Source organism: Paramisgurnus dabryanus, chromosome 23, assembly GCF_030506205.2.
Source record: "Paramisgurnus dabryanus chromosome 23, PD_genome_1.1, whole genome shotgun sequence".
Lineage (NCBI taxonomy): Eukaryota > Metazoa > Chordata > Actinopteri > Cypriniformes > Cobitidae > Paramisgurnus > Paramisgurnus dabryanus.
In genome coordinates, this window is record NC_133359.1 from 13,209,640 (window position 1) to 13,233,016 (window position 23,377).

The following is a 23,377-nucleotide window of genomic DNA, read 5'->3' on the forward strand; positions in this document are numbered from 1 at the left end:
TCCCCCATTCCTTTTTTCTCTTGTCTTGTCTCTCTTTCTTCCTTTTTTCTTTTTTTTTCAACCATCGTTCCTTTTTTCCATCTTCCTTCCTTCCTTCCTTCCATCTTTCTTTTCTTTTTTCTAACCTTATGTCCTTCATTCCATCATTACTTTTTTTCAACATTACATCCTCATTCCACTATTCATTTTTCCTCTTTTCTTGCTCTTCTTTCTTTCTTTTTTCTTTTCTTCCAACCTTCATTCCTTCTTTTCTTTTTCCTTCTATCTTCCTTCTTTCAATTCTTTTTTCTTTTCTTTTCCTTTATTTTCTTTTCTTCCAACCTTAAGTTCTTTATTCCATTTACTTTTCTATTCTTCCAACCTTCCTTCTTTTCTTTTTCCTTCTTCCTTCAGTCCTTTCTTCTTTTATCTTTTATTTTCCCATCTTATGTCCTTCATTCCATCATTCATTCCTTTTCTCTTGTCTTTCTTCTTTTTCTCTTTTCTTCCAGCATTCATTCCTTATTTTCTTTCTTCCTTCTTTCTTTATTTCTTCATTCCATCTTTTCATTTTTACCAACCTTACGTCCTTCATTCCATTATACCCTTTTTTCCTTTTTCTTTTCTTCCAATCTTCCTTCACGCTTTTCTCTTTTCCTTCCTTCGTTCTTTTCCTGCATCCTTCATTCTTTTTTCCAACCTTATGTCCTTCCTTCCATCATTCCATTTTCTTTTTTCCACCCTTCCTTTCTTTTTCCTTCTTTCTTCCTTCCTTCTCTTTTCTTCCAACCTTAAATACTTTATTTCACATTCCTTCTTTTACTTTTCTTTTTTCCTCCTTCCTTCCTTCCTTCCTTCCTTTGTTCTTTTCCTCCAACCTTCATCCTTCTTTTCCTTTTTCCTTCCTTCCTTTTTTTCTTTTCTTCCAACCTTATTGTATTTATTTCATCAATCTTTCTTTTCCTTTTTTCTTGTCTTTATTTCTTTACTTATTTATTTTAAACTTATAATAAAGACAAAACATATTAACATAAAATAACTTTCTGCATTTCCCCTCTTTTACAAAGCCTAACAACAAAAATAACAGACAACAAAAAAAAATATACGCAACCCAACCACTGATCATTGCCACAAATTGGACAGTCCAAGAAAGAGTTCCAGATTTTACCAAAAGTCTTTGGTGTTTTCCTCACATTGAGAAAATGATTTTTTCATATGTACAGTTACAGTATGAGGTGAGTTTGTTGATCCATTGGTTTTTCATTAGGGGTGGCAAGATTTCCAGTTCTTTTTCTTTTCCTTCACTTCCTTTCATTTAATTTCTTTTTTCTACCTTCTTTCCTTGCTTCTACCTTTCTCTTTTTCATTCTTTATTTTCTTCCTTCCTTCCTTCCTCTTTCTTTCTTTTTCTCTCTTCTACAGCACAATTCATGTGCAAACATTAAGAAACACATTTCCCCTAAATGTGAACATTATCAAAACATTAACAAAATCGCCTCTGAGTACAATGCATAATGCATGAGTTAAAAAGTCATCTGCAGTGTTTACAACTGTGTGTTTAATCATTAATCCATTGCGGTAGCAGCTTATGCTGTACCCTTTTGCCTGTTTACATCAACTTTAACCAACTCACCTTCATCATAGCGCTGCCTGAGATCGGTGCCAGGAGCGGCACTGGGAACCCCCTGGTAGAGTCCCTCACCGATGAAATCTGTGTAGAAAAGCATGAAGGACATGACGCCCATCCAGCTGCAGAGCTGAGCCAAGCACAGCTGTCGCATGACACGCGGCACATGGCAGTAGCTGCTGTAAATGGCTGGTGTCATAGACCAGCAAGTTCTCAAAAGGCACATCAGCGGTCCGGACTTTAGCGACCGCAGCTTACACTGAAACAGGTAGCAGCACGAACGCGGAAAACATCGTCCCAACTCCAACGGGCCCGGCTCCAGAGTGGACGTTCCGCAATGTTCCTCGGAAACCTTCATGGTGACCAATACGCTGACCACAAAAATGAGGATGAGGACGGAGAACAAACATTCCGCTTGTCCACCCAGGTAAAAGGAGAGAAGGCCTCCGCTCCAATCCAGCGCGGGTAACAGATATCCCACGCAGCCACCTAGACTAACCATAAAGGAGAACATGGCGAAAGCCTGTCCACAGTCGTCCCGTTCACGGTACAGGTCTGAAAGTAGCGCCTCAAGGGGGGTGAAGCACACCTGCCCGCAGAAGTCCAGTAGACCAACACCGAGGATGAGCAGGCCCACCTGAAGGGCCTGGTTACGGCGGGTACTGCCCCAACTGAGGTGGGCGGCCAACACATCAGCGTGCGGGATAATAAGCAGAGCGAGGAGAACTCCCAATGACAGCAGCCAGATGAAGGGCCGTCTGCGGCCATAACTGCTGTTGCAATGATCGCTGGCTGAGCCAATCAGAGGGATGAAGAGAAGACCCAGGACAGGTCCAATACCTATAGAAAAACAAGTGTGATTAAAATGTAATTAATTTTTCTTTAATGGCACATAATGAAAGATTAAAAGCTTGTTCCCTCCAATCTAAAATCTTTTGGCTTTATCTTCTACTGAAAGCTTGCTGGAATGCCACATGTGGTTTAAGGTGACCGATATTTGGCTCGGTTCCCTCCTCTCAACAGCTTTTCTAATTAAAGCGGATGACTCAGTCCACTGGTTGGGTGCTGATTCCCATTTTGATTCATGTCTTGATCTTTGGGAGCTATTTTTATTCAAGTAGGTGCTAGAATGATGACCTGAACATGCTCAAAATGTACTTAAAAGTTCACCGTCTATTTACAGTACACACTGTACACTTAACGCAATGTTAGTCATTTTATAAATGCTACTGGTTGACTGTATGTACTGTATGTTATAGTATAAATGAAAATGGATAGATTGAAAGACGCTTCTGATAAAAAGGTTTGCCAAATGCATAAATGTAATGTTCCCAAATGTGAGCCGGTTTGTGAAATCCAAGTTAGTTTCATAATCTAATAATGGGATTATGAGCATCAAAGATTGATTTCACTTTATTTTTTTGGCCTTATACTCAGTCAATATTAAAGATATCAAGGTTATATTTTCATAGAATGTTCTTGACATTATATAAGATGATTTTATATCAAAAACAGCAAATCACTAAAAATATTACTTTAGCTGGGTTTTCACATTCAGGATCACATGTATATACAATGAAAAAATATTACATCAACAGAAAATTATTATTTACTGATGAAAAGCATGAATCCCTTATTCGATAGTAAATAGTAAATTACTTAAATTTGCTTTTTTGCTTAGGTTTTTCTTTAGATTTTTCTTTTGATTTACAATAGCCAGCTTCATTATATTTTTATGTGTATTAAAAGTTTATATATTCTTTAAATACATATAAACAGGATATATATATATATATATATATATATATATATATATATATATATATATATCCTGTGCAAAAGTCTTAGGCCACCACCACCAGACTTTTAAAAGTTTTAATGTCCATCCATATTTATTTTTCAATCTATTTTATCAAGATAAAATAGCAGAAAATATGTAAGTAAAAAAAAAACATTTTCAGGACTAACTGTCTTCTTTAGGTAGGGTGACCATACGTGCCATTCTTCCCGCACGCGTCCTGGCCAGGATTTTAGGTTCGTCTTTTGGAAGTCGTAATTGTTGACTGCATACGTCATAGAGGATTATTATTATTATTATTACAGAAAAGCAACCATTATGCAACCAAACTATGATTGTATGTCTTATGTTTTTAACTGAATGGCATATCCGGTCAACAAATATGACTTCCGGAAGACACACCAAAATCCTGGCCAGGACGCGTCTGGGAAGAATGGCACGTATGGTCACCCTATCTTTAGGCATCGTTGGTGTTTCATGTGACCTCTCTTGGCACTAAACGCATCATGAGCGTTTTTGAGCAGAATGAAGTAAAAAGATTAATTTCTTTAAAATTAGAAATTAGGATTTAATTTAATTTAGTTTTAAGAGATCCTGCAGTTTCCTGCTATTGCTCAAGTGGATGGGGGGGTTTACCCTAAAACTTGACACATCGGTTTATATTTTTATACAGTTTTTAAAACTATAAACACATTTCCTGTATTTTCTGGATGTATTCTATTAAAGAGACTAAGAAATGATTATATTTGATCACTATAACATTGCAAAAACAACAAATCTAATTCTGGCATGGTGGCCTGAAGACTATTACACAGTACTATAGATAGATACTGTATACCTTGTAATGCACTGTAAGTCGCTTTGGATAAAAGCATCTACCAAATGCATAAATATAATATAAATAATATACAGAACTGTAATAGGCCTTCATAGCAACATCCTATAATGCCCAAAACATTCCTTTACCATTACCCATGGTGTGTAATAATAAAGTTTGCAAACATCTAAAACTTCCCTCAAAGTGCTGTGGTTAAACCGGAAAACTGGGAGCAGGTGTGGAATATCACACCTAAAAACATTTCGAGGCAGCCACCTTGTAAGTCATTAAAGGTGTAATGTGTGTTTTAGCGGCATCTAAGGCTTTGTCCACACGAAGCCGGTGCATTCCCTACCGATCATTTTTTTCCTCTTTCAAAAAAAATAATCCGTAAACACAGCATAGTCTCAAGAAATATCTGCACACACACGAAACCACTGAAACCGACTGAAAGCGGTGTAGTATATATGCCAGACCAGTATGGGGCGCTGTAATTCTACCACAGATATACACTATACATGGAGAAGAAGACTTTGAGCATGCACATTGCGCATAACCTTGCGCGCTGTATACAAACCAAGAAGAAGAAATGGCAAACGCAACAACTTCAGGAGCAAGAGCGGAGTCTTTCTCCTGGTTGTCTTCCGCGGTGGATCTAAGAGCATGTGGTGTATGGTGTTGTCTATTATTGCTTGTTGCTCACCACAATTGCATAGAAGCAATAGATTTAGCTGTAATAAAGCTAGTAGGCTTAGTAGCTTCTGTAGCACGAACACAATCATGTAGTCCGCCATTATGGTTGTTGCTGTTACGTGTGAGGCTGCCGACACGTGATGTGATGACGTTTTCGCTTCACAAAATATACGGATTGGCTGTACACACGAAACAGCAAGGGTGTTGATTTCAGATTTATCCACTTTAGGACCCGGTTTAAAAAAATAGCGGTTCCAGTCTCCCAAAACGCCGGATCTGTGTGGACGAAACGCCAATACGATAAAAAATTTATACGTATACAGTGATTCGCGTCTCCGTGTGGACAGCCCCTAACTGTGCGATTGCAAATTGCAACCAACCATAATTTCGAAATGGAATGTAAAACTACAAAAGCTGCCACAGGACAAACATGTCGTTGTCTGAGACAACATAGTGACGAAATATGCTCTATAGAGCGGTTTGTCCGTTTAGGGCTACTGTAGAAACATGACGGCAACTTCCATGTAAAGAGACCCGCGGTGTATAAAGATGAAGCGGCTCATTCTAAGGTAATAAAACAAAACAGTTCATTATGTAATTTCCTTTCATTTAATTAGGTCATTATTGTATTTCTGTCAAAAGATCCTTCTAAAAGTTACACATGGCACCTTTAAGCAGGTATTGACATATTTCAGAGCAAACTATAGTTGCAGATAGTCGAGGACTAAAGAGATTTATCTATCAATGTCTGTTACTGGCGCCTGTAAGCCAACACATGCTGTTTCTTCACATGTTGGAGGGAAGGTGAACTTCCTTTAAAGCTGCCCTTGTGCTGTTTGCGGCAGTTTGAGACCCTCATTATCAATCATTACATAGCGCTAAGCTGTGGGCACACATAAAACACACACAACTTTGTGGTTATATTTTGTTCCTGTACCTCAACACCAAGGTCACTGGTTCACAACCTAGCAAACACATACTGTATACCACACACTCACATGCATGCATATATACATAAAATGGGACCATGTCTCTAAAATCCAGATGGTGAGATGGCAAGGCGACTTGTTATTTTGGCACTATGGTTTATAAAGGTCTTTCTGTGCTTTCCTCTGCAGCTGTTGACCAATAAAGCATCGGGCAGAATACACACCATGTATCTTCTGTCCTAAGTGACCACACATGCGTTTGGGAACTCATTCGTCTATTTTGTGAATCTGCTTTTTAGTCTTGGAGTCGGATTCAGTTACAGCAAAACCATGTGGATGCCATTTGCGGCCATAAAATAATGCGTATGCTCATATGGCACACAGAAAAATGTAAAACACAGGATAAATATTTAGACTCGTGGGTCTGGTTATTTTAGGATAAAAGGAAATAAAAACAAACGTGTTGTTTGGAAAAACTGATACAAAGTTATGTGGAACATTATTTCTAGTAGACATAAGCATAGTGATAGTTTTTCTTTAGATAAATAATTATTTTTTAGTAGAGTAGTAACTAAATTAAACATTCAGATCCACAACAGACAGAAAGACATGGTGCTCATGCAAGCATACTTCATTTGATTTGATTTGAACATGTATGGTGCATGCAATACCTCCCCTGGCCTACAGGTGTCTGTAAGGAGCAGTTATGAAGGGATGAGGCCATGAGTTAAAACTCATGTAAACATCTTTGGTACAGTTGTATAAATGATGATACTTCCTGATCTCATGGCAAAATCTCTCATATATGGGCTCCATTGTTAATTTAGCTAGCGCGCGTTTCGGTCCGTTTTGTTTATGCATTTTTTCATCGACTATCTTGTAAAAAAAATGTGCGACCTTGTAAATAAACTGCAAAAAAATAAAAATAATAATGTATGTGCATGTGCAACCTATGTACAAATATGTGAGGTTACAAAAAATCTGATTCTGATGACAAAATTTGCATTACGCACCGTTCGCTTAAGCTAGAAGTATACTTCCATTTTTACCCATGTGTATCATATTTATGTGTAAAAACAAAACTATACTTCTGTCTTTAGCGTACAGCGCGTGTGACGCAAATTTAGTCATCGGAATAGTATGCCCAGTTGCGCACAACTGGATTTTTGTAACCATGTACTTGCGCATGCACCGAACTTCTGTATACACGTACGTGTCAAATAAACTATGCTTTGCAAGATTGTGCGTTTGGCTTTGCGTGTACGTTTGTGTATAGGTAAAAAATAAACTATACTCCGGGCTTTAAAACCTTTGCCTTGCTAACGCTCTACCAATAAAGCCAGTGGTTCCCAACCTTATTCACTTCTAGGCCCCCTAGTTGCCCACACCAATGTTTGAAGGCCCCCCACTCAATTTTTTCCAAATAAAATTAACTAGAGCTTGGAATGACTACACAGATGTATTTTCCCTACTTAAATGGCCAAAAACATAAGAAACTTCTTGATTTTTTTCTTGTTTCAACTTATTTCAATGCTTGTTTGGTGCAATTTTTTATAATTTTAAGTCATCTTGAGGCCTCCTTGGGCTTCCCTGTGGCCCCGGCCCCCTGATTGGGAAACGCTGAATTAAGCTACAGGAATGGTATTTAAAGAACACAGACTGACTAAAAACAGCTCTGAGAACCTAATAAAGCAACTATAACAACTACATATATCATTAACCAGCACTGATGAAACCCCAGAGGAAAGTCCCACGGACATTTTAACAGGATGCCATAAAACTAAACAAACTTCCACATCCACACAGCTGTTGACCCCTTAAAACCCCTTTCCTGCAGCCTGGTGCCTTTCAATTAGCACCCGATTACCACCTGCATGGAGAAGCAAGTGATTTAGCCCCCAATTATCATAATGACCCCCATTACGTCTTCATACTGTTTACAGCATGCCCCCTATTAACCAATAATAACAACATTCCACAGTTACTCAATGAGCAACATCATCAAGGCTGAAAACTTTACCTAAGACCATAGTCATGTACTGTTCTTCCACACCGGCCTCCAGCAGTAAAGGGGGCACGTAGGTGATCCCGGCCGCCACGCAGATCTCCAGACCACATGTTAAAGAGTTGAGAAGGACCAGACGCCACGGAGATCTCCATTCGGTCATATTTACACAGGATGTGTTCACTTTTCTCCTGTGAGAAGTCTACTGAAGCTTCCAGGAGGAGGTAAAAGAGGCGCGGTAGGGTGCCAGGGGCGAGGCTGGCGTGTTGGTTGAGAGAGAGCAAAGGTACCCGAATCAACTATGGGATCCATTGTGTCTTAGCATTCTTGATCTGTAGAAAAGACAAACGGTTGTCAAAAATAGATTCTTATGTAATGTGAGTCCTATCAAGGTGTAATATGATAAAGTGATAAGTGTTAATCTCTGAAGATATAAATGGTTATGGCTTGGCAATGAATCCACTTTTTCTTGATATGTGAGACTGGACAGCATGATTTTATTATTTCATGATGGTTTTCATGCTGTTTTTCTCTCATATGGCGGCTCATTCATGCCTTGTCACAGGCCACTTTACTCTTTTGCCACCTAAATACCAGCCGTTGTTTGTAAAAAGCAATGAGTCAAATTTTAACAGCTTCCAAGAGAGAAAAGCATTATGCATTGAGTGCTTTGAATATAATCGAGATTCATTTCTAATTTTATGACTAATTTCAGGGTTTAATTAACAGTGTCATTCATTTATGCATTTTATTCATTTATGACAGACGCTTTTATCCACTTACAGTGCACTAACAAGCTAGCCTATACATTTTATCAGCATGTGTGTTCCCTGGGATTGAACCCATGACCTTTTGCGCTGTCAATGCAATGCTCAACCAAGTGAGATACAGCAACACGATTTTATTCAATTGTTTTGGGACACAGGTGCTTGTGACACATTGTTCCCTAGGACTGGCTTTTAAAGGGCTCTCATTGGTTGTTATGCCCAAAACACACCCATTACTCATTACAAGAATAGGAACAACCCCTTTAGACTGTGTGCTAGGCGCACAAACCATTTTTTCCGTCGTTAAATTAGCAAAAGTGGATATGGACATGCCCATTTAGACGGTGCACCTTGCGCTTTAGATCATGTGCTTGGATCGTTAAAGAGCACCTATCTTCCGATTCACATTTTTACATTTCCTTTGGTGTGTATTAGTACATGTTAGTGATACGCAAAAGGTACATACCCCAAAGTAAATTATGACGAAAGTTATCGTCGCCAATGGAAATCTATTTTCTTGGACTACAACAAACACATGGATTGTAGGCAACATTTTACTTCCTGGGCCTATTGACGTAGACAAGACTGACATGATCATTATTCCTCAGCCTGTAAGTTAACTCCTGTTAGCATTGCATTGTGAGTGAATCTTTTAAACATGGTAAGGAGCATCACAATTCTGGCTGACGTCAGAGGTATTCAGGCCAATCACAACGATCAGATTAGCTGGCCAATCAGGAACACAGCGCTTTTTAGATCGATGAGCTTTGTACAAAATCAGTGCGTTTCAGGAAGACAGGGATATCTGGAGCTAAAAAAATTTACGGTATGAGGAAAATAGTGTGTTTTTAACCATAAACCACGGAAACACATTGTATTATACCAAATAATACACAAAATAACGTTTTTTTAGCAATGAAAAAGATTCCCTTTGCATCTCCCAGATACTGCCTATAGTAATCCAACACCAATTGCGCTCCTTCTTTAAATACAATTTCCTCCCACAATTCACGGGGGTAAGAGTTGTCAAACAGTTAAGATACATCTTTCAAAATGACAAGCAGGTTCCAACATCTTGCAAACTTTTGCTTTCTGGCCTCTTTAAGAGAGGATTTTTCTGTCAAATGCAAAGACTACAAACATCACATTGCAGTTTTCAATGACTTACTTTTCTCCAGTTGAGGTAACTTGATCTCCAAGATGCACTTTAATCTTAATTTGATCAAAATGCTCCGTGAACTGTTCTATAGTCCATTTAAAAGCTGAAAACGTTCACATGGTCATCTGAAATAGATTACATATATGGCTGGTGTTCGACGCTATACTTTAAATTCTGCGTCGCTGTTTTAAAGAGTTATGTGGCGTTGACTGTCGCCCCGCCATCTGATTATGAGACATGTGTGAGAACACTCACATCAGCTGCCACCTTAAAGGAGGATGAAAAACAACCAGGTGCTAAATTCATATTTGGTGTTACATGCCTCCATCTATGAGGGCCATCTGCTCATCGTTGGCAGATAGGACGCATGTCATCTCCATCTGAAGAATCAAAGTTTGCTGAAATTATTTAAAATGATACATTACATTTTATAGCGATCCATTTGGCAGAAGCTTTTATCCAAAGAGACTTCCAATGCATTCAAGCAACACATTTTGTATCTGTTACCTGGGGTCGAAGCTAAAACCTTCACAAAATTGAGAGGACTGGGTTTATATAGAATTTTGTTCATAATCACAAAAGTAGTTCATTTACTTCTGTTGAATTGCTTCCTTTCTTCCTTAAAAGACTAAAGGTACAAATTAATGGTTGGATGTGGATAAAAATGAGGGCAAATAAATAATGACATAATTTAAAAAATAATCATAATTTTTGGGTAAACTGTCCTTTAAATTTGCGTTTTGATCACGTAGTGCATAACACACTATGATGGATTAAGGCATATAACAAGTATTCACAAGTTTGTCAGCTGTAATCCGTAACTTTTGTCTGTATATCGACATCTCTGTTTGAAACATCAAACTACAGATTACTTTACCAGGGCTCCAGACTAACTTTTTTCACTAGGAGCACAATGGCCCCTAACTGAAAATTTTAGGGGCGCAACCAGAAAATTTAGGGGCACACACCGTAAATCAACATGCTAACCAAATATTCACATTTGTACTAATTTCAACTGTATTACTAATAAATACTTTAATGATAGATGCAGAAAGTACAATGTGCTGTTTCAAATTCAGTGTCACATTTTATTGTGCACTTATGGAAAAAAAGGTCAAATTTACTGGTTGCACATGTGCGACTGGATGTAAAATTCAGTGGCACACTCTCAAATTTAAGGGGCAAAATGCCACCATTTGGGGGCAGTCTGGAGCCCTGTTTACGTACTTATCTTTCGTGGTGTGAACTCAGATGACATCAAAATAAAACTTCCCGCAGAATTGTAGCCGACAGCTTAATGTATACATTTTTATTACAAACTTATGGTTGCGAATAACTTATTTTTTTTTTGTACTTTTTTGTGTGCTAACTTAATTTTTTACTGAAAAGTTCCAGATTGCACCTTTAAATATAATTAGAACAGTAAACCATTTTATTGCATACAATCTAAAAATGCTAAGTTCAATATAGATAATTTAAGGTTAATTTAAAGGGACACTCCACTTTTTTGAAAATATGCTCATTTTCCAGCTTCCCTAGAGTTAAATATTTGATTTTTACCGTTTTTGGAATCCATTCAGCCGATCTACGGGTCTGGCGGTACCACTTTCAGCAGCATAGCTTAGCATAATCCATTGAATCTGATTAGACCATTAGCATTGCGCTCAAAAATAACCAAAGAGTGTGGATAATTTTTCTATTTACAACTTGACTCTTCTGTAGTTACATCGTGTACTAAGACCGACGGAAAATGAAAAGTTGTGATTTTTTAGGCCAATATGGCTAGGAACTATACTCTTATTCAAGCATAATAATCAAGGACTTTGCTGCTGTAAAATGGCTGCAGGAGGCGGAAGGATATTACGCAGCGCCTTAAAAATAGTCCCCTTGGTAACTTTCAAAAGCAGAGGACTATTTTCGGGCACTGCGTAATATAATTGCGCCTCCTGCAGCCATGTTACAGCAGCAAAGTCTTTGATTATTACGCCAGAATGAGAGTATAGTTCCTAGCCATATCTGCCTAGAAAATCACAACGGATCAGATTCAATGGATTATGCTAAGCTATGCTAAAAGTGGTACCGCCACACCCGGAGATCGGCTGAATGGATTCCAAAACGGTAAAAATAAATGTTTTACTCTATGGGAGCTTGAAAATTAGCATATATTCAAAAAAGCAGAGTGTCCTTTCAAATCAACGGTTGGGTTTGTCCATATTTTAACTGAAAAAAAAGTGTGAATTTCTTAAATATCTGCGATAATGATCTCAATCACAAAGCATATGCCAAACTGAGGGGTAGACGCAAACGCGGCTCTCTGAGACAACACAAACATTTCACACTCATTCCTCAGGCTCTCAAAGAAACCATTGGGGGGTCTATCCAAGTCCATCTCTGCAGGACCACTACCCCGCTGTCCTAATACTCAGTCAACCCCCCACATTTCACCCGTCCCGTGACATCTTCCCCCATCTCTATAAAGAACTGGGGCTCAAGGTCAACATCAGAACTGACATGTAGTATAGGAGAATTTATACAAAAGAAAAGCATAATTGAGTCGTTTTTCTCTGAGCAGTAGTTGTTAATGGATCTAACTTGTCAAATGCAGATGGGTTAAGTTGGATTATCACCCAAATCTTCTATAGTTCTGATGTGATGTGTTTTTAAAGTCCCCCTGTAGTCAATAATTTTATCAGTTAAAAATCATCTAAAAAGCATACATAAAAGTTTGACCTGTCACAGTAATGTCTTCAGGCTTTAAAATAGCTTGAATGTAACTCTACACCCTTTAGTATACGCGTATCTATGAATATGCAAATTAGTCACGGCCTCTACGCAATCGCATAGCTAGGACGGTAAATATGAATATGCAAATTAGTCTCTGCCTCCACTCTTTCGCACCACATATAGATATATATGTTAATAGATACTACATTTAGCAGTTTCAAACAGATAAGTGCCAAGTCCGGTTTCACAAAATGCATACGTGAACTCATTTATTCCATAGAAATACAGACCCTTAAATGTACACTTTTCATTAGTGGTGTAACGGATCACGACCCACGGTTGGCTCGCATGTGATTCGTGGATTAATACGCAAATTTAAATAGGGAAAGTTTATCATTTGTAAGTGTTTCAAAGGTTTGCAAATGTTAACATTCCAATGATTTTAAACAGTTTAACTGCAAAAAGGCACTAAAGTGAGCAGTGTAATTTACGCACAAACGTACGTGCGTTTGAATGCGTCCGGTCCAGCTCGAGTCAGACGTTATCATCCTTCAAAGATCAGAACTCTTGATGTGAAAACTTCAGAGAGTAGTGCTACTCTCTATCATACTGTAGTGTATTAAAATATATTTGGCTAATAGAGCAATGAAATACAACGTAACGTTTTTATGTGGGACGACTGTGATGCTGCGGCATTTTTTAATTCGCCCCGTGTCTGTGCGCTCGTTTAACTCTTTCACCGCCATTGACGAGATATCTCGTTAATTAATAGAAAACGCTTCCCCGCCAATGACGAGATTTTCCGTCTTTCCGCAATACCGCTATTATCCACCTTCCGCAACTTTTTAAACCCGGAAGTATTGCCCTATGGCAAGCGGCTGCATGTCCATGTCTGTTTTAAAGATCGCTCTGAATGGGATCTCTATGAAAAGTCCATCACAAAAATTGAATTATCTCTGCTTTTTGCTCAAAATGTGGTGTTTTTGCAGAAACCTACCCATATTCAAAAGCTGATTACAAAAGAACCACTGGTGAAACGTTTTTTTTTTTTTTTTTGAAAGCAGAGGGTCTGTTCTTTCATTTGGTATATTGTATGTTGATATATTTAAAGAAGAACATTTTCTGGAAGGCATTAAACTTTGGTGAAAATCATGAAAAACGCTGGCGCTGGCTGGCACTTTTTTTGAAAAACGCTGGCAGTGAAAGAGTTAAGGGGACTCAGTAGTGCACACATGGAGAGATATGCAGTCTGTGCATATTTCTTAGAGACAGTAAGCTCAATTGACCTACTTAAGTTTGTGTCATTAATGTTAATCAAACATCCCAAGACAAAGAGAAAATCACTTCTGAAGCTTTAAAAAAATTATAATTACATTTAATTAATAGAATAAATGCAGTTATTATTTGATAATTTTTTTTTTATATTATTCATTTGATAAATTCTGTACCTAATAATTTTAGACCTTACTTAATGTGCAACTTTGTTATTTTTATAAATGTTTGTAATTTCTTGATTTGTTATTAGAATTTTCCCATCCTTTTTTTTGCTGATCCAAAAAATTATCCGATCCGTGCCTCAAAAACCGTAATTTGATCCGAACCGTGAGTTTTGTGATCCGTTGCACCCCTACTTTTTATAAGTACAAAGACAAGACTGCAGTGTTAGGAAGCAGCAAACTTAGTTTAATATCAATTACGCTTTTATCCAGAGCAACTTACATTGCATTAAAGGCAATAGGTTTGTGCATTCCCCGAGGATTCAAACCCACAACCTTTGCGATGCTAAAACAATGCTCTACCAAATAAGCTACAGGAACATATCATGATAACCATGTAAACACATTCTGCCGTTCATATAATACATACAATAGATGCAACATAACAATCCAGTACAATGACAACTTCAAAGCATTACTTTATGGCGAAGTAACTTTACTAAACCGATTTTTACATATATCAGCTTTCAAACTCTAAAAATGTTCCATAAGTATTCCAATGAGAGTGTATTTCTGTATCCTTTTATATGTTTTAATGCTTTTAAAGAACTGTTTAAAATTATTTAGCATGAAATATCTTAATCATTTTAATGCCGCAAATGCCAAAAGAGCTTAACTTGAACCCGAAGCATTTTTTTCGATGCATGCACCACAAACAGAGGTCGGCGAAGAGGATTGTATTACTGGAGTTAATTTCAGAACCTTGTTATGACTGTCCCTTAAGGGGAGACATGTCCTAATGAAAAGGGACAATTCAAGGAGACATGTCACTCACGCGGTCCTAAAAGTGTAATCGTGCCAGCGGTCTCATGGTTCGAGAGACAGGGAAAACTGGGAGTTATAAGCCGAGCTACCGTATAGAATTTAGCAGCATGTTTGACGTGCCCTAAATTATGTGTCAAATGAAAGCCACATGTGTTTGCTTTAAACCTGCCGTGCTTTTTCCATGACATGAATCATTGGGTACTAAGCATTGGGTAATTCAATCAATGCAATGACCTGTAAGTATTCTGTACATCGGTTGCAAGTGCATATGTTCATCTTAAATGGTTTGAATAACTGGTAATTCCAAAAAAATAAAAAATGTATGCAACAATTCCAGTTTATTGTGATTTTTTTATTTGCATTTGCATCGATTACTGAAATTTTTTAATGTGCATGTGTGTATGTGCTGGGGGTAAAGGATGGAAGATCTTTTGACACCACTAATGCTCCTCTCTTCATACGCCACAATCCCAGACCAATTCAATACCGCACCCCCCCTGCCCCCGCAGATTATCTTTAATGGCTCTGAAGGACATTATTACCATACAAAACAGCCTTTGTGTACATTGAGCCAATGTTAGTAACTTGATATACCGAGGAATCAAGTCCTTTCAGTTAATCTTTTATCAGCTCTTAAGAGTCTTAGAAACACCCCCAACAACAGCCCGAGTGTCTGAGCGAAAGCATTTCTCCAAAATGACATCAGAACCACAAGCGGCAGTGGAAGTCCATCCCAAAACCTCAAAAGACGTTCAGCGGTGGTTTGGGTAGGTCTGAGGTTACAAAAAGCGGACAAGACGGTCGCCTCAACAGCTCTAATCCTAGCAAGTTAACATTCCACAACAACAAACTATTTAGCAGTCAACTCAAAATATCCGCCCATTTATTAGAATCCGGCCTGAAGAATTGTGGTCTTAAAGGGATAGTTTATCCAAAAAATACATTTTTGTCATTATTTACTCACCACAGTTTGTTTACAAACCTGTATAAATTTCTTTATTCAGCACAAAGGAAGATATTTGAGCAATGTTTGTACCAAAACGATTTTTGAGCACCATTGACTTCCATAGTTGTGTTCTTCCTACTATGGAAGTCAATGGTGCTTCTGTTTCCTGCTTGATTACAAATATCTTTCTTTCTGTTCAGCAAAACAAAGAAATTTTAATTTCATTTTGGGGTGAACTAGTCCTTTAATACTATGGAGGATCTCAACATAAATCTTTGTTAACAGAGATCACACGACAGCGGCATGACCCGTGAGCATTAATCTTATCCTAGCGTCCGTTAGTATAACCCTTGACCAACGCACTTGATCCTAATCATGTGACAAACCTCAAAGAGAAGCAGCAATGTGGCTAAATCGTATGAAGTCATATATTTTAGATCTGCTTTAGTGACGTTGAGTACATGGGTGGGGTTTCATTATTACTTTTTCCTAATAATCTTACGTTTTGGTCACATCGTAAAAAAATAAAAAATTGCCAATTCGTAAACTAGTTACAAATTCTGGTGAGATCATCACACAGTACAGTGAACACAATAAAATAAAATCTACTTCTCAATAAGGTTTTTAGGTTGTAGTTCGTAACTGTAAGCAGAGATGTATAAAGTACTAGCGACCCAGACTTGAGTAAAAGTACAAGTGCTCTATTAAAAAAGTGACTTGAGTAGAAGTTGAAGTGCTCTTTAAGCACAGCACTTAAGTGGAAGTACTAAAGTATTAAACATGCTTTGTACTTAAGTATTGCAAGTAGTTTATTTTAAAATATACTACTCAAGTACTGAAAGTAAAAGTACAAGTATTGTGTAATGTAGTTATTAAAGAAAACAGTCAAAAGTTTGAATATGATATTGTTTATATTATTTCAAATGTTTAAGCTAAAGGACACTCACAATTCCTTTGGCTGTAGCAGGAGTACAAGGACATGAATGTTCAGATAATTCAGATTAATTTAACTGATATGGCGATAGAGAATTCAGAATTAATGAAATATTTGTCGATAAAATGGTAATAGGTAAAGGTACAAGGTGTTTCATTGAATTTAGGTTTCCTTCTTTCGCGCACACTCGCCCTTTCTTGCGCATTCTCTCTCTCTCTCTGTGTTTCTCGCGCACTTTGGTTCTCTCTTCGCTTCACATTTGTCCACAACCCCGGCTCATATTTGTGAGTGAGAGGGAGGGAGGGGTCGCACTTCACTATCTCCAATTGGTTCAGACCACCATGTGACCATGATTCGTAACATTTGAGAGTAACGAGTAACTATGCAGCACATAAAAAATGTATTGAAGTAAAAGTATTAAACTCAAAGAAAAAATGTACTGAAGTAAAAGTGGAAGTAGGAGAAAAAAATAATACTTCAGTAGAGTACAGATACTGTCTTTTAGTACTTAAGTACAGTAGTGAAGTAGTTCTACTTCGTTACTATACATCTCTGACTGTAAGTGTAGTTAGATTAAAAAGTGAAAATTAAAGGCTGCAGGGACGGTCAAGAATTTACTAGTATGATCGTACAGATCAACTTAGCCTCACCCTTAGTACATTAAAGTCGCAATGAAAATTAAAATAAAAAACTGTAATTTGTTTGGTAATATTGTGGTATTTTTACAAATGATTTATTTAGGGATGCACCGATCTCGATACTGGTATCGGCCTCGATAACACATTTTCTAAAGTACTCGTACTCGTTAAAAGTCCCCCGATACCTGGAATCGATACCACGGTTTGAGAAATGTCTATGTTTGAGCGGCGTGTAAGGGGTTAATGCCTCTTGTGTTGTCCAAAGAGGCAGAGTTTACAACAAAATGGAAAACTAGTCCTTTGTTTTTTTGTTAAATTATATGACTAAAGCTGTTACCTGTAAATTTAAATCAAGTTTTTTTATTAAGTACTCGGTATCGGTATCGGCAAGTACTGAAATGCAAGTACTCATACTTGTACTCGTTTTCCAAAAAAGTGGTATCGGTGCATCCCTAGATTTATCTGTGAGCTTCATTCATTTAAAAAAATTAATGTGCCCTCATAATCTTTAATCAAAAATGCAAATCTCCTCCCCTCCTAAAACGATCTCTCTTTACTTCCGGTCAAAATGCATGGCAGGTGGGCGGGGTCCGGGAGAATACCGCTGCGATTAGCAATTAGCAACACGACCCAACTTCAAATGATCCAATCAGATCTCGATGGACAAATTCAAATCCAGCCCTGCCTTATTTCATTTCAGAGGCCGGTTTTACTCGGATACACGTCACCACGGGGAAAATTAGGCAATTGACACTTCCGTTTCATGGTGACTTTAAACATCAAATATATTCTGATTGGCTGTGACTGTCTTTCATGTTCAGTGCAGACAAAAGAAATAGCTAAAAGTGCTGTGAAACTTAAAAGCAACATGTAAAAACCATAATACAGAAAAAATTGTTCAAGAGCTGTTAGATTTTACACTTTCTCACCCAATGGTATCAGATTCAGGTGCAGACACACAATCTGCTGAGGTTCATCACACTTTGGTTTTATGCAGATCCCGGGAGAGAAACGCGATAGAAACTTGATACAGAAAGACTCTTATCAGGTCAAAAGAGAGGAAAATGTGGGCTGCTGATGGCCTGGAAGACACAATAATTCAAACAATGATCTCTTATGGAGTGCTCTATAGATAGACCGGCGGGACCTCTAGATGTGCATTTATGCATTTCGGCAGAAACTTTTATCTAAAGATATACATTTTATAACTGTGTGCATGTAATTGGAATCGAACTTATGACCTTGGTGTTGGGTGTGTCAGTCGAGCTGCAGAAAAGCAGAACAACAGAGTCTGGTTGCCAGGGACAATGGTTAATTTAATAGTTTAGCTACCATCATAAAACAATTTACTATGTCAGCACTTAAAGCCAAGTGAGCTGCACATTGACATCATGGCGCACACACGTCCTGAAAAGTGAAGCCAAAACATTTTGATCACCCCCTGGTGGCTGGATCCAGTTTAAATTAATAATAAGATGCTGTTAAAAAGGGGTAGGATGACTTGATTTGTGTGTTTGTGATTGAGTCAAAAGGAAAAATGGGTTGTGATGCGTCAGCAGGACATAGCAACAGTTTAGAAAGGAGAAAGCAATCTAAAACTTTTGGTCACTTTCTAAATAATTTAAGGGACATTCCACTTTTTTTGAAAATATGCTTATTTTCCAGCTCCCCTAGAGTTAAACATTTGATTTTTACCGTATTGAAATCCATTCAGCTGAACTCCGGGTCTGGCGCTAGCACTTTAAGCATAGCTTAGCACAATCCATTGATTCTGATTAGACCATTAGCATCGCACAAAAAACCCAAAGAGTTTCACTATTTTTCCTATTTAAAACTTGACTCTTCTGTAGTTACATCCTGTACTAAGACCAACAGAAAATTAAAAGTTACAATTTTCTAGGCAGATATGGTGAGGATTACACTCTCATTCTGGCGTAATTATCAAGGACTTTGCTGATGTAACATGGCTGCAGCAGGCGTAGTGATATTACGCAGTGCCCGAAAATAGTCCCCTTGGTTACTTTTAATGGCAGGGGACTATTTTCGGGCAGTGTGTAATATCATTACGCCTGCTGCAGCCATGTTACAGCAGCAAAGTCCTTGATTATTACGCCAGAATGAGAGTATAGTTCATAGCCATATCTGCCTACTAGTGCCTAGAAAATCACAGCTTTTAATTTTCCGTCGGTCTTAGTACACGATGTAACTACAGAAAAGTCAAGTTTTAAATATAAAATATCAAAACTCTTGTTATTTTTTAGCGCAATGCTAATGGTCTAATCAGATTCAATGGATTATGCTAAGCTATGCTAAAAGTGCTATAGCGCCAGACCCAGAGATCAGCTGAATGGATTCCAAAACGGTAAGAATCAAATGTTTAACTCTAGGGGAGCTGGAAATGAGCATATTTTCAAAAAAAGTGGAATGTCCCTTTAAAGTATAGCGCATCTACTAAAAATTATACATAAATAAATCTGTTATTTTAGAATCGGTGATGAAAATGCATTGCATCGTTTACTTTTAATGCACATGCACCAAGTGAATCAGGGATTCTTCCCATCCCTACTGCACAGACTCTGGCTCCAAATGACATCATCGGCACAAGATGTCAGTGGCCATTTTTTAAAATATATTTTGGCTTATGGCAAGTCTATGGAGACATGTCATCTATTATTTCGCGTCTATGGTTGACATGTTGGTGACTTGAGTTTGAGTCCTAGCCTGTAGTTCTTTTCTGACTGTTCATCTCTCACCTTGTGTACTTTACTTTCATCTCTTCACTATTCTGTCGAAAAAAGCTGTAAAAGCCAAAAAATTGCTAAAAAAATTAAAATTTACTGTAGAATGCTGTGCTCGACCGATCAGAATCAAGTATTCCAGAGACTTCTGCAATAACATAGGTATGTCGTTTCATTGTAATGATAATATTATAAACCTTAATATGTGCGTAACATTTATTAAAAATGTCAATGCTATAACGAATGAATTGGAAAAATGTACTATTGTAAAAATGTAGAAATATGCAAAGCATCGGAGGTTTATCAACATTCATTTTGTGGCATTTGTAAATACCAAACATTGGAATTCTTTTCAAGGTACTTTTTTCAAGCATGACGCCATCGCCCTTGAACTTTGAAAGCAGACACATTACACAGTATATCTTTCACAGTTGCCACAATTTACTTGCGAATATATCAAAATGGAAGACAGTAAGGTTCACTATTCATCTACCTTTGAATTTCTTCCCTTATTCTTTTCTCCTCACCCATTATAATACTGTTTCTTATCTGTTCTAACCTCTGGGATGAAAAAAACACTATATTGGGTTGATATCCTCCTCTTACAATCCAAGCCTCAGGCTTCCTTTTCGGACCCACACAACACTAAACAGCCCCAAGCACAACCCTGATATGAAACAAAGGCCAGATTCATATCAGTTCCACCTCAGGACTGCGGTTACTTCCATTTCATCTGTTCGTCCATTTCACCAACCCCCCCAAAATAATCCATCTAACTTCTGTCGTCGCAAAAAACCCAGCAATAATGGCCCATATCAGGTTAAAGGACAAGCCTTTCTCACACCTCTACCTCTACACCCCAAGGCCAAAATCCATAACATGTAAGACCATCCTTCTGGCTCTACTTCCCCTCCCCAAATGTCCCCATAATATCTAATATTTCTGCTTACAGCAGAATCTTTGGCATGCTGCTAATTTGGAGATGTGAAATTCTGGCTGAATAAAAAATTTGTCCAGTAGGAAGTGAACACACCTTTTGTTCTAGCGTATGTGGCTCAAGGCCAAATAAAGGTGGATGTGGGCTGGTACAAGGATGTTTTTACCTCAGTGAGAACCACAGTGCTGAGGTGAGCTTCAGATAGCACTTGTTGTCATGGTAATGATGCAGGCAAAAAGTTAATTTCCTTCACCAACGGTACTAACATATATCTATAACCCTTTTCAAAACTGCATGTGGTTTCTAATTATGCAAAACACAATCTTAAGTTTAAAATGTAGTCAAATGTAGTATGTTGTTATTGGGATAGGGGCAAGACTTTTAGTGAAGTACACTTCTATAAAAATGATGTCATCAATAAGTCATGATACATCAAAATAAGTTAAGCAATTGTAACTTTTTAATGTGTTACTGCAACTCATCACTACACTGCAAAAAAATGATTTTCAAGTAAAATAAAACTTAGTATTTTTGTCTTGTTTTCAGTAAAAATATCTAAAAATTCCTAAATTAAGATGCTTTTTCTTGATGGGCAAAACAACCCAAAAATGTGTCTAGTTTTTAGACCAAAAATATCTAATTTAAGTGATTTTGTGCATAAAACAAACAAAAAAATCTGCCAATGGGGTAAGCAAAAAATCTTGCAAATTTGTCTTTAACACAAAATTCGGGTGCTAGATATAGTAGATTCCAGATTGCAGATCTCCAGTAGGGATTGGTTAAAAAAAACCTTTCTGTGTTTGATTGTGTTTACAGTGCGCAATATAACGTGTTCATATTTCATGTGGTAAAAAACACGTTAATTACTTATCTGTATAGCGCTGTTTTCACTGTCCTAAAAACGGCCTGATGTCTTTCTTGTTCTATGAAGTCCCTCCTTCAGAAATACTTAACAAGTTTTGATTGTGTAGTAGGCTTGGGCGGTAATACGGTAATATGGTATACCGCGGGATCTAAAAATAGCAAAGGTATCAATTTCTATACCGCCATACCGGCCTTTAAAAAAAAACAATGAACTTATATAGCAGACAAGGATTAAATATTAAATTAGGGATGGCGAAAACTAAACATTTTCTTCAACGACCACCGAGCCATTAACTGATTAGTTTAAAACAAGTTACGCTGTTTGAAATAACAGCCATTTCGAGCCGCGCCTGCAATTTCGCAACTCTGTCGCATCTCTCTGCTGCTCTGCCTCCGGCTCATGCGAAACATGATTCCCGCAAACGTGTCGCCGAGGAGCTTGTATGCTGCTTGTATGTAATCAGAGGACAAATGACTCCTTAGTTTCAATGGTTTTGGTAAGGTGATCGCGTGGAAAATAAAGGCGTTTGTCTTATTAGAAGCTCATTTGAAACACTGCCACGGCTTATTTAAGAAAATGACAGCTCCGGAGAGACGGCGCTTAAGTTTGAGGTAGTGCTAAAAATAATAAAGAAAGATGATGATCATCATCACCTTATCAGTTAGCACTAAAATGTAGATGTAATGTAATTCCAAATCTAAACCCATCTTATGCGGAATGTTGCCTAATAGACTGCAAAACGATAAAACAGGCACCTTCAGAATGCATTAAAGACGCACCGCCAAGGCAGGTCTAACTGCCTTCTAATAACGACTAGAACAACTCTTTTGTATAATTATTATTACTTTTTTATTTTTCAAAAAGACAAGTGTTAACTTCTGTTAAGTGCAACATGGACGATGCAATGCTTTGCTGATGCAAGCCGCGAGAAAGCCCTTGTCTGTTTTAGAAAAATGCAGCAAAGATATTAAATGCTGATGTATGAGTTTCATTTATTTATGATGAGGTCCGTGCGTTCTAGTTAACAATGCAATGCAAGCGAACGCGCCGTGTCGGCGCCTCCATGTCATGGTTATTATATTGTCTACTATATTTGCTTTTAATTTATTAAATACGTGCAATTGGTTGATAAAACATTTATTAAAATTAAGACACAATTTATACAAAACGAAATTCACTTTAAAGAAAGGCTTTCTACAAAGCAAAACCTAATTAAGTGGTAAAAATGTCTAATGATTTACAAAAAAAAAACTTAATCTGCACTTTACTGTTAAAAGACGTGAATGTTAATAATTCTGAATACAACCAGGAAAGACTTTCGTTTTAAATATTTTATTGCTGGATTTTACAAAAAATATTTTTATTTTATTTGCTGGAATATGCAGAAATTAAAGTTAACAGAAAGAGGACTTTATTTCATTAAAATATGGTGGAATGTGCAGAAAATAGGTTTAAATGTTCAGCAATTTTCTTCAAGTCTGAGACTGTTGCTTTGATTAAATTTTAGCTTGATGCAACGCGAGTGCACGAAACGCCGTGACCTTGCGCCAGAACCCAAAT

The 23,377-nt window shown here is 37.5% G+C and overlaps 1 protein-coding gene across 3 annotated transcripts in view; it reads right to left on the minus strand.

Annotated features, from left to right (window-relative positions):
- The window catches only part of LOC135781319 (solute carrier family 45 member 3), a 39,266-nt gene that overhangs the window by 5,990 nt on the left and 9,899 nt on the right, over positions 1–23,377 (minus strand). For 2 of the 3 annotated variants that reach the window (XM_065291736.2, XM_065291738.2), the window contains exons 2-3: positions 7,864–8,180; positions 1,613–2,446 (exon numbers count right to left, since the gene is read on the minus strand). In XM_065291736.2, the coding sequence (XP_065147808.1) occupies positions 1,613–2,446; positions 7,864–8,011 (982 nt within the window). In that variant the 5' untranslated portion in view covers positions 8,012–8,180. Of the gene's footprint in view, positions 1–1,612; positions 2,447–7,863; positions 8,181–18,206; positions 18,228–23,377 lie in introns of those variants that run through there. The other variant, XM_065291737.2, reaches the window with a different exon arrangement.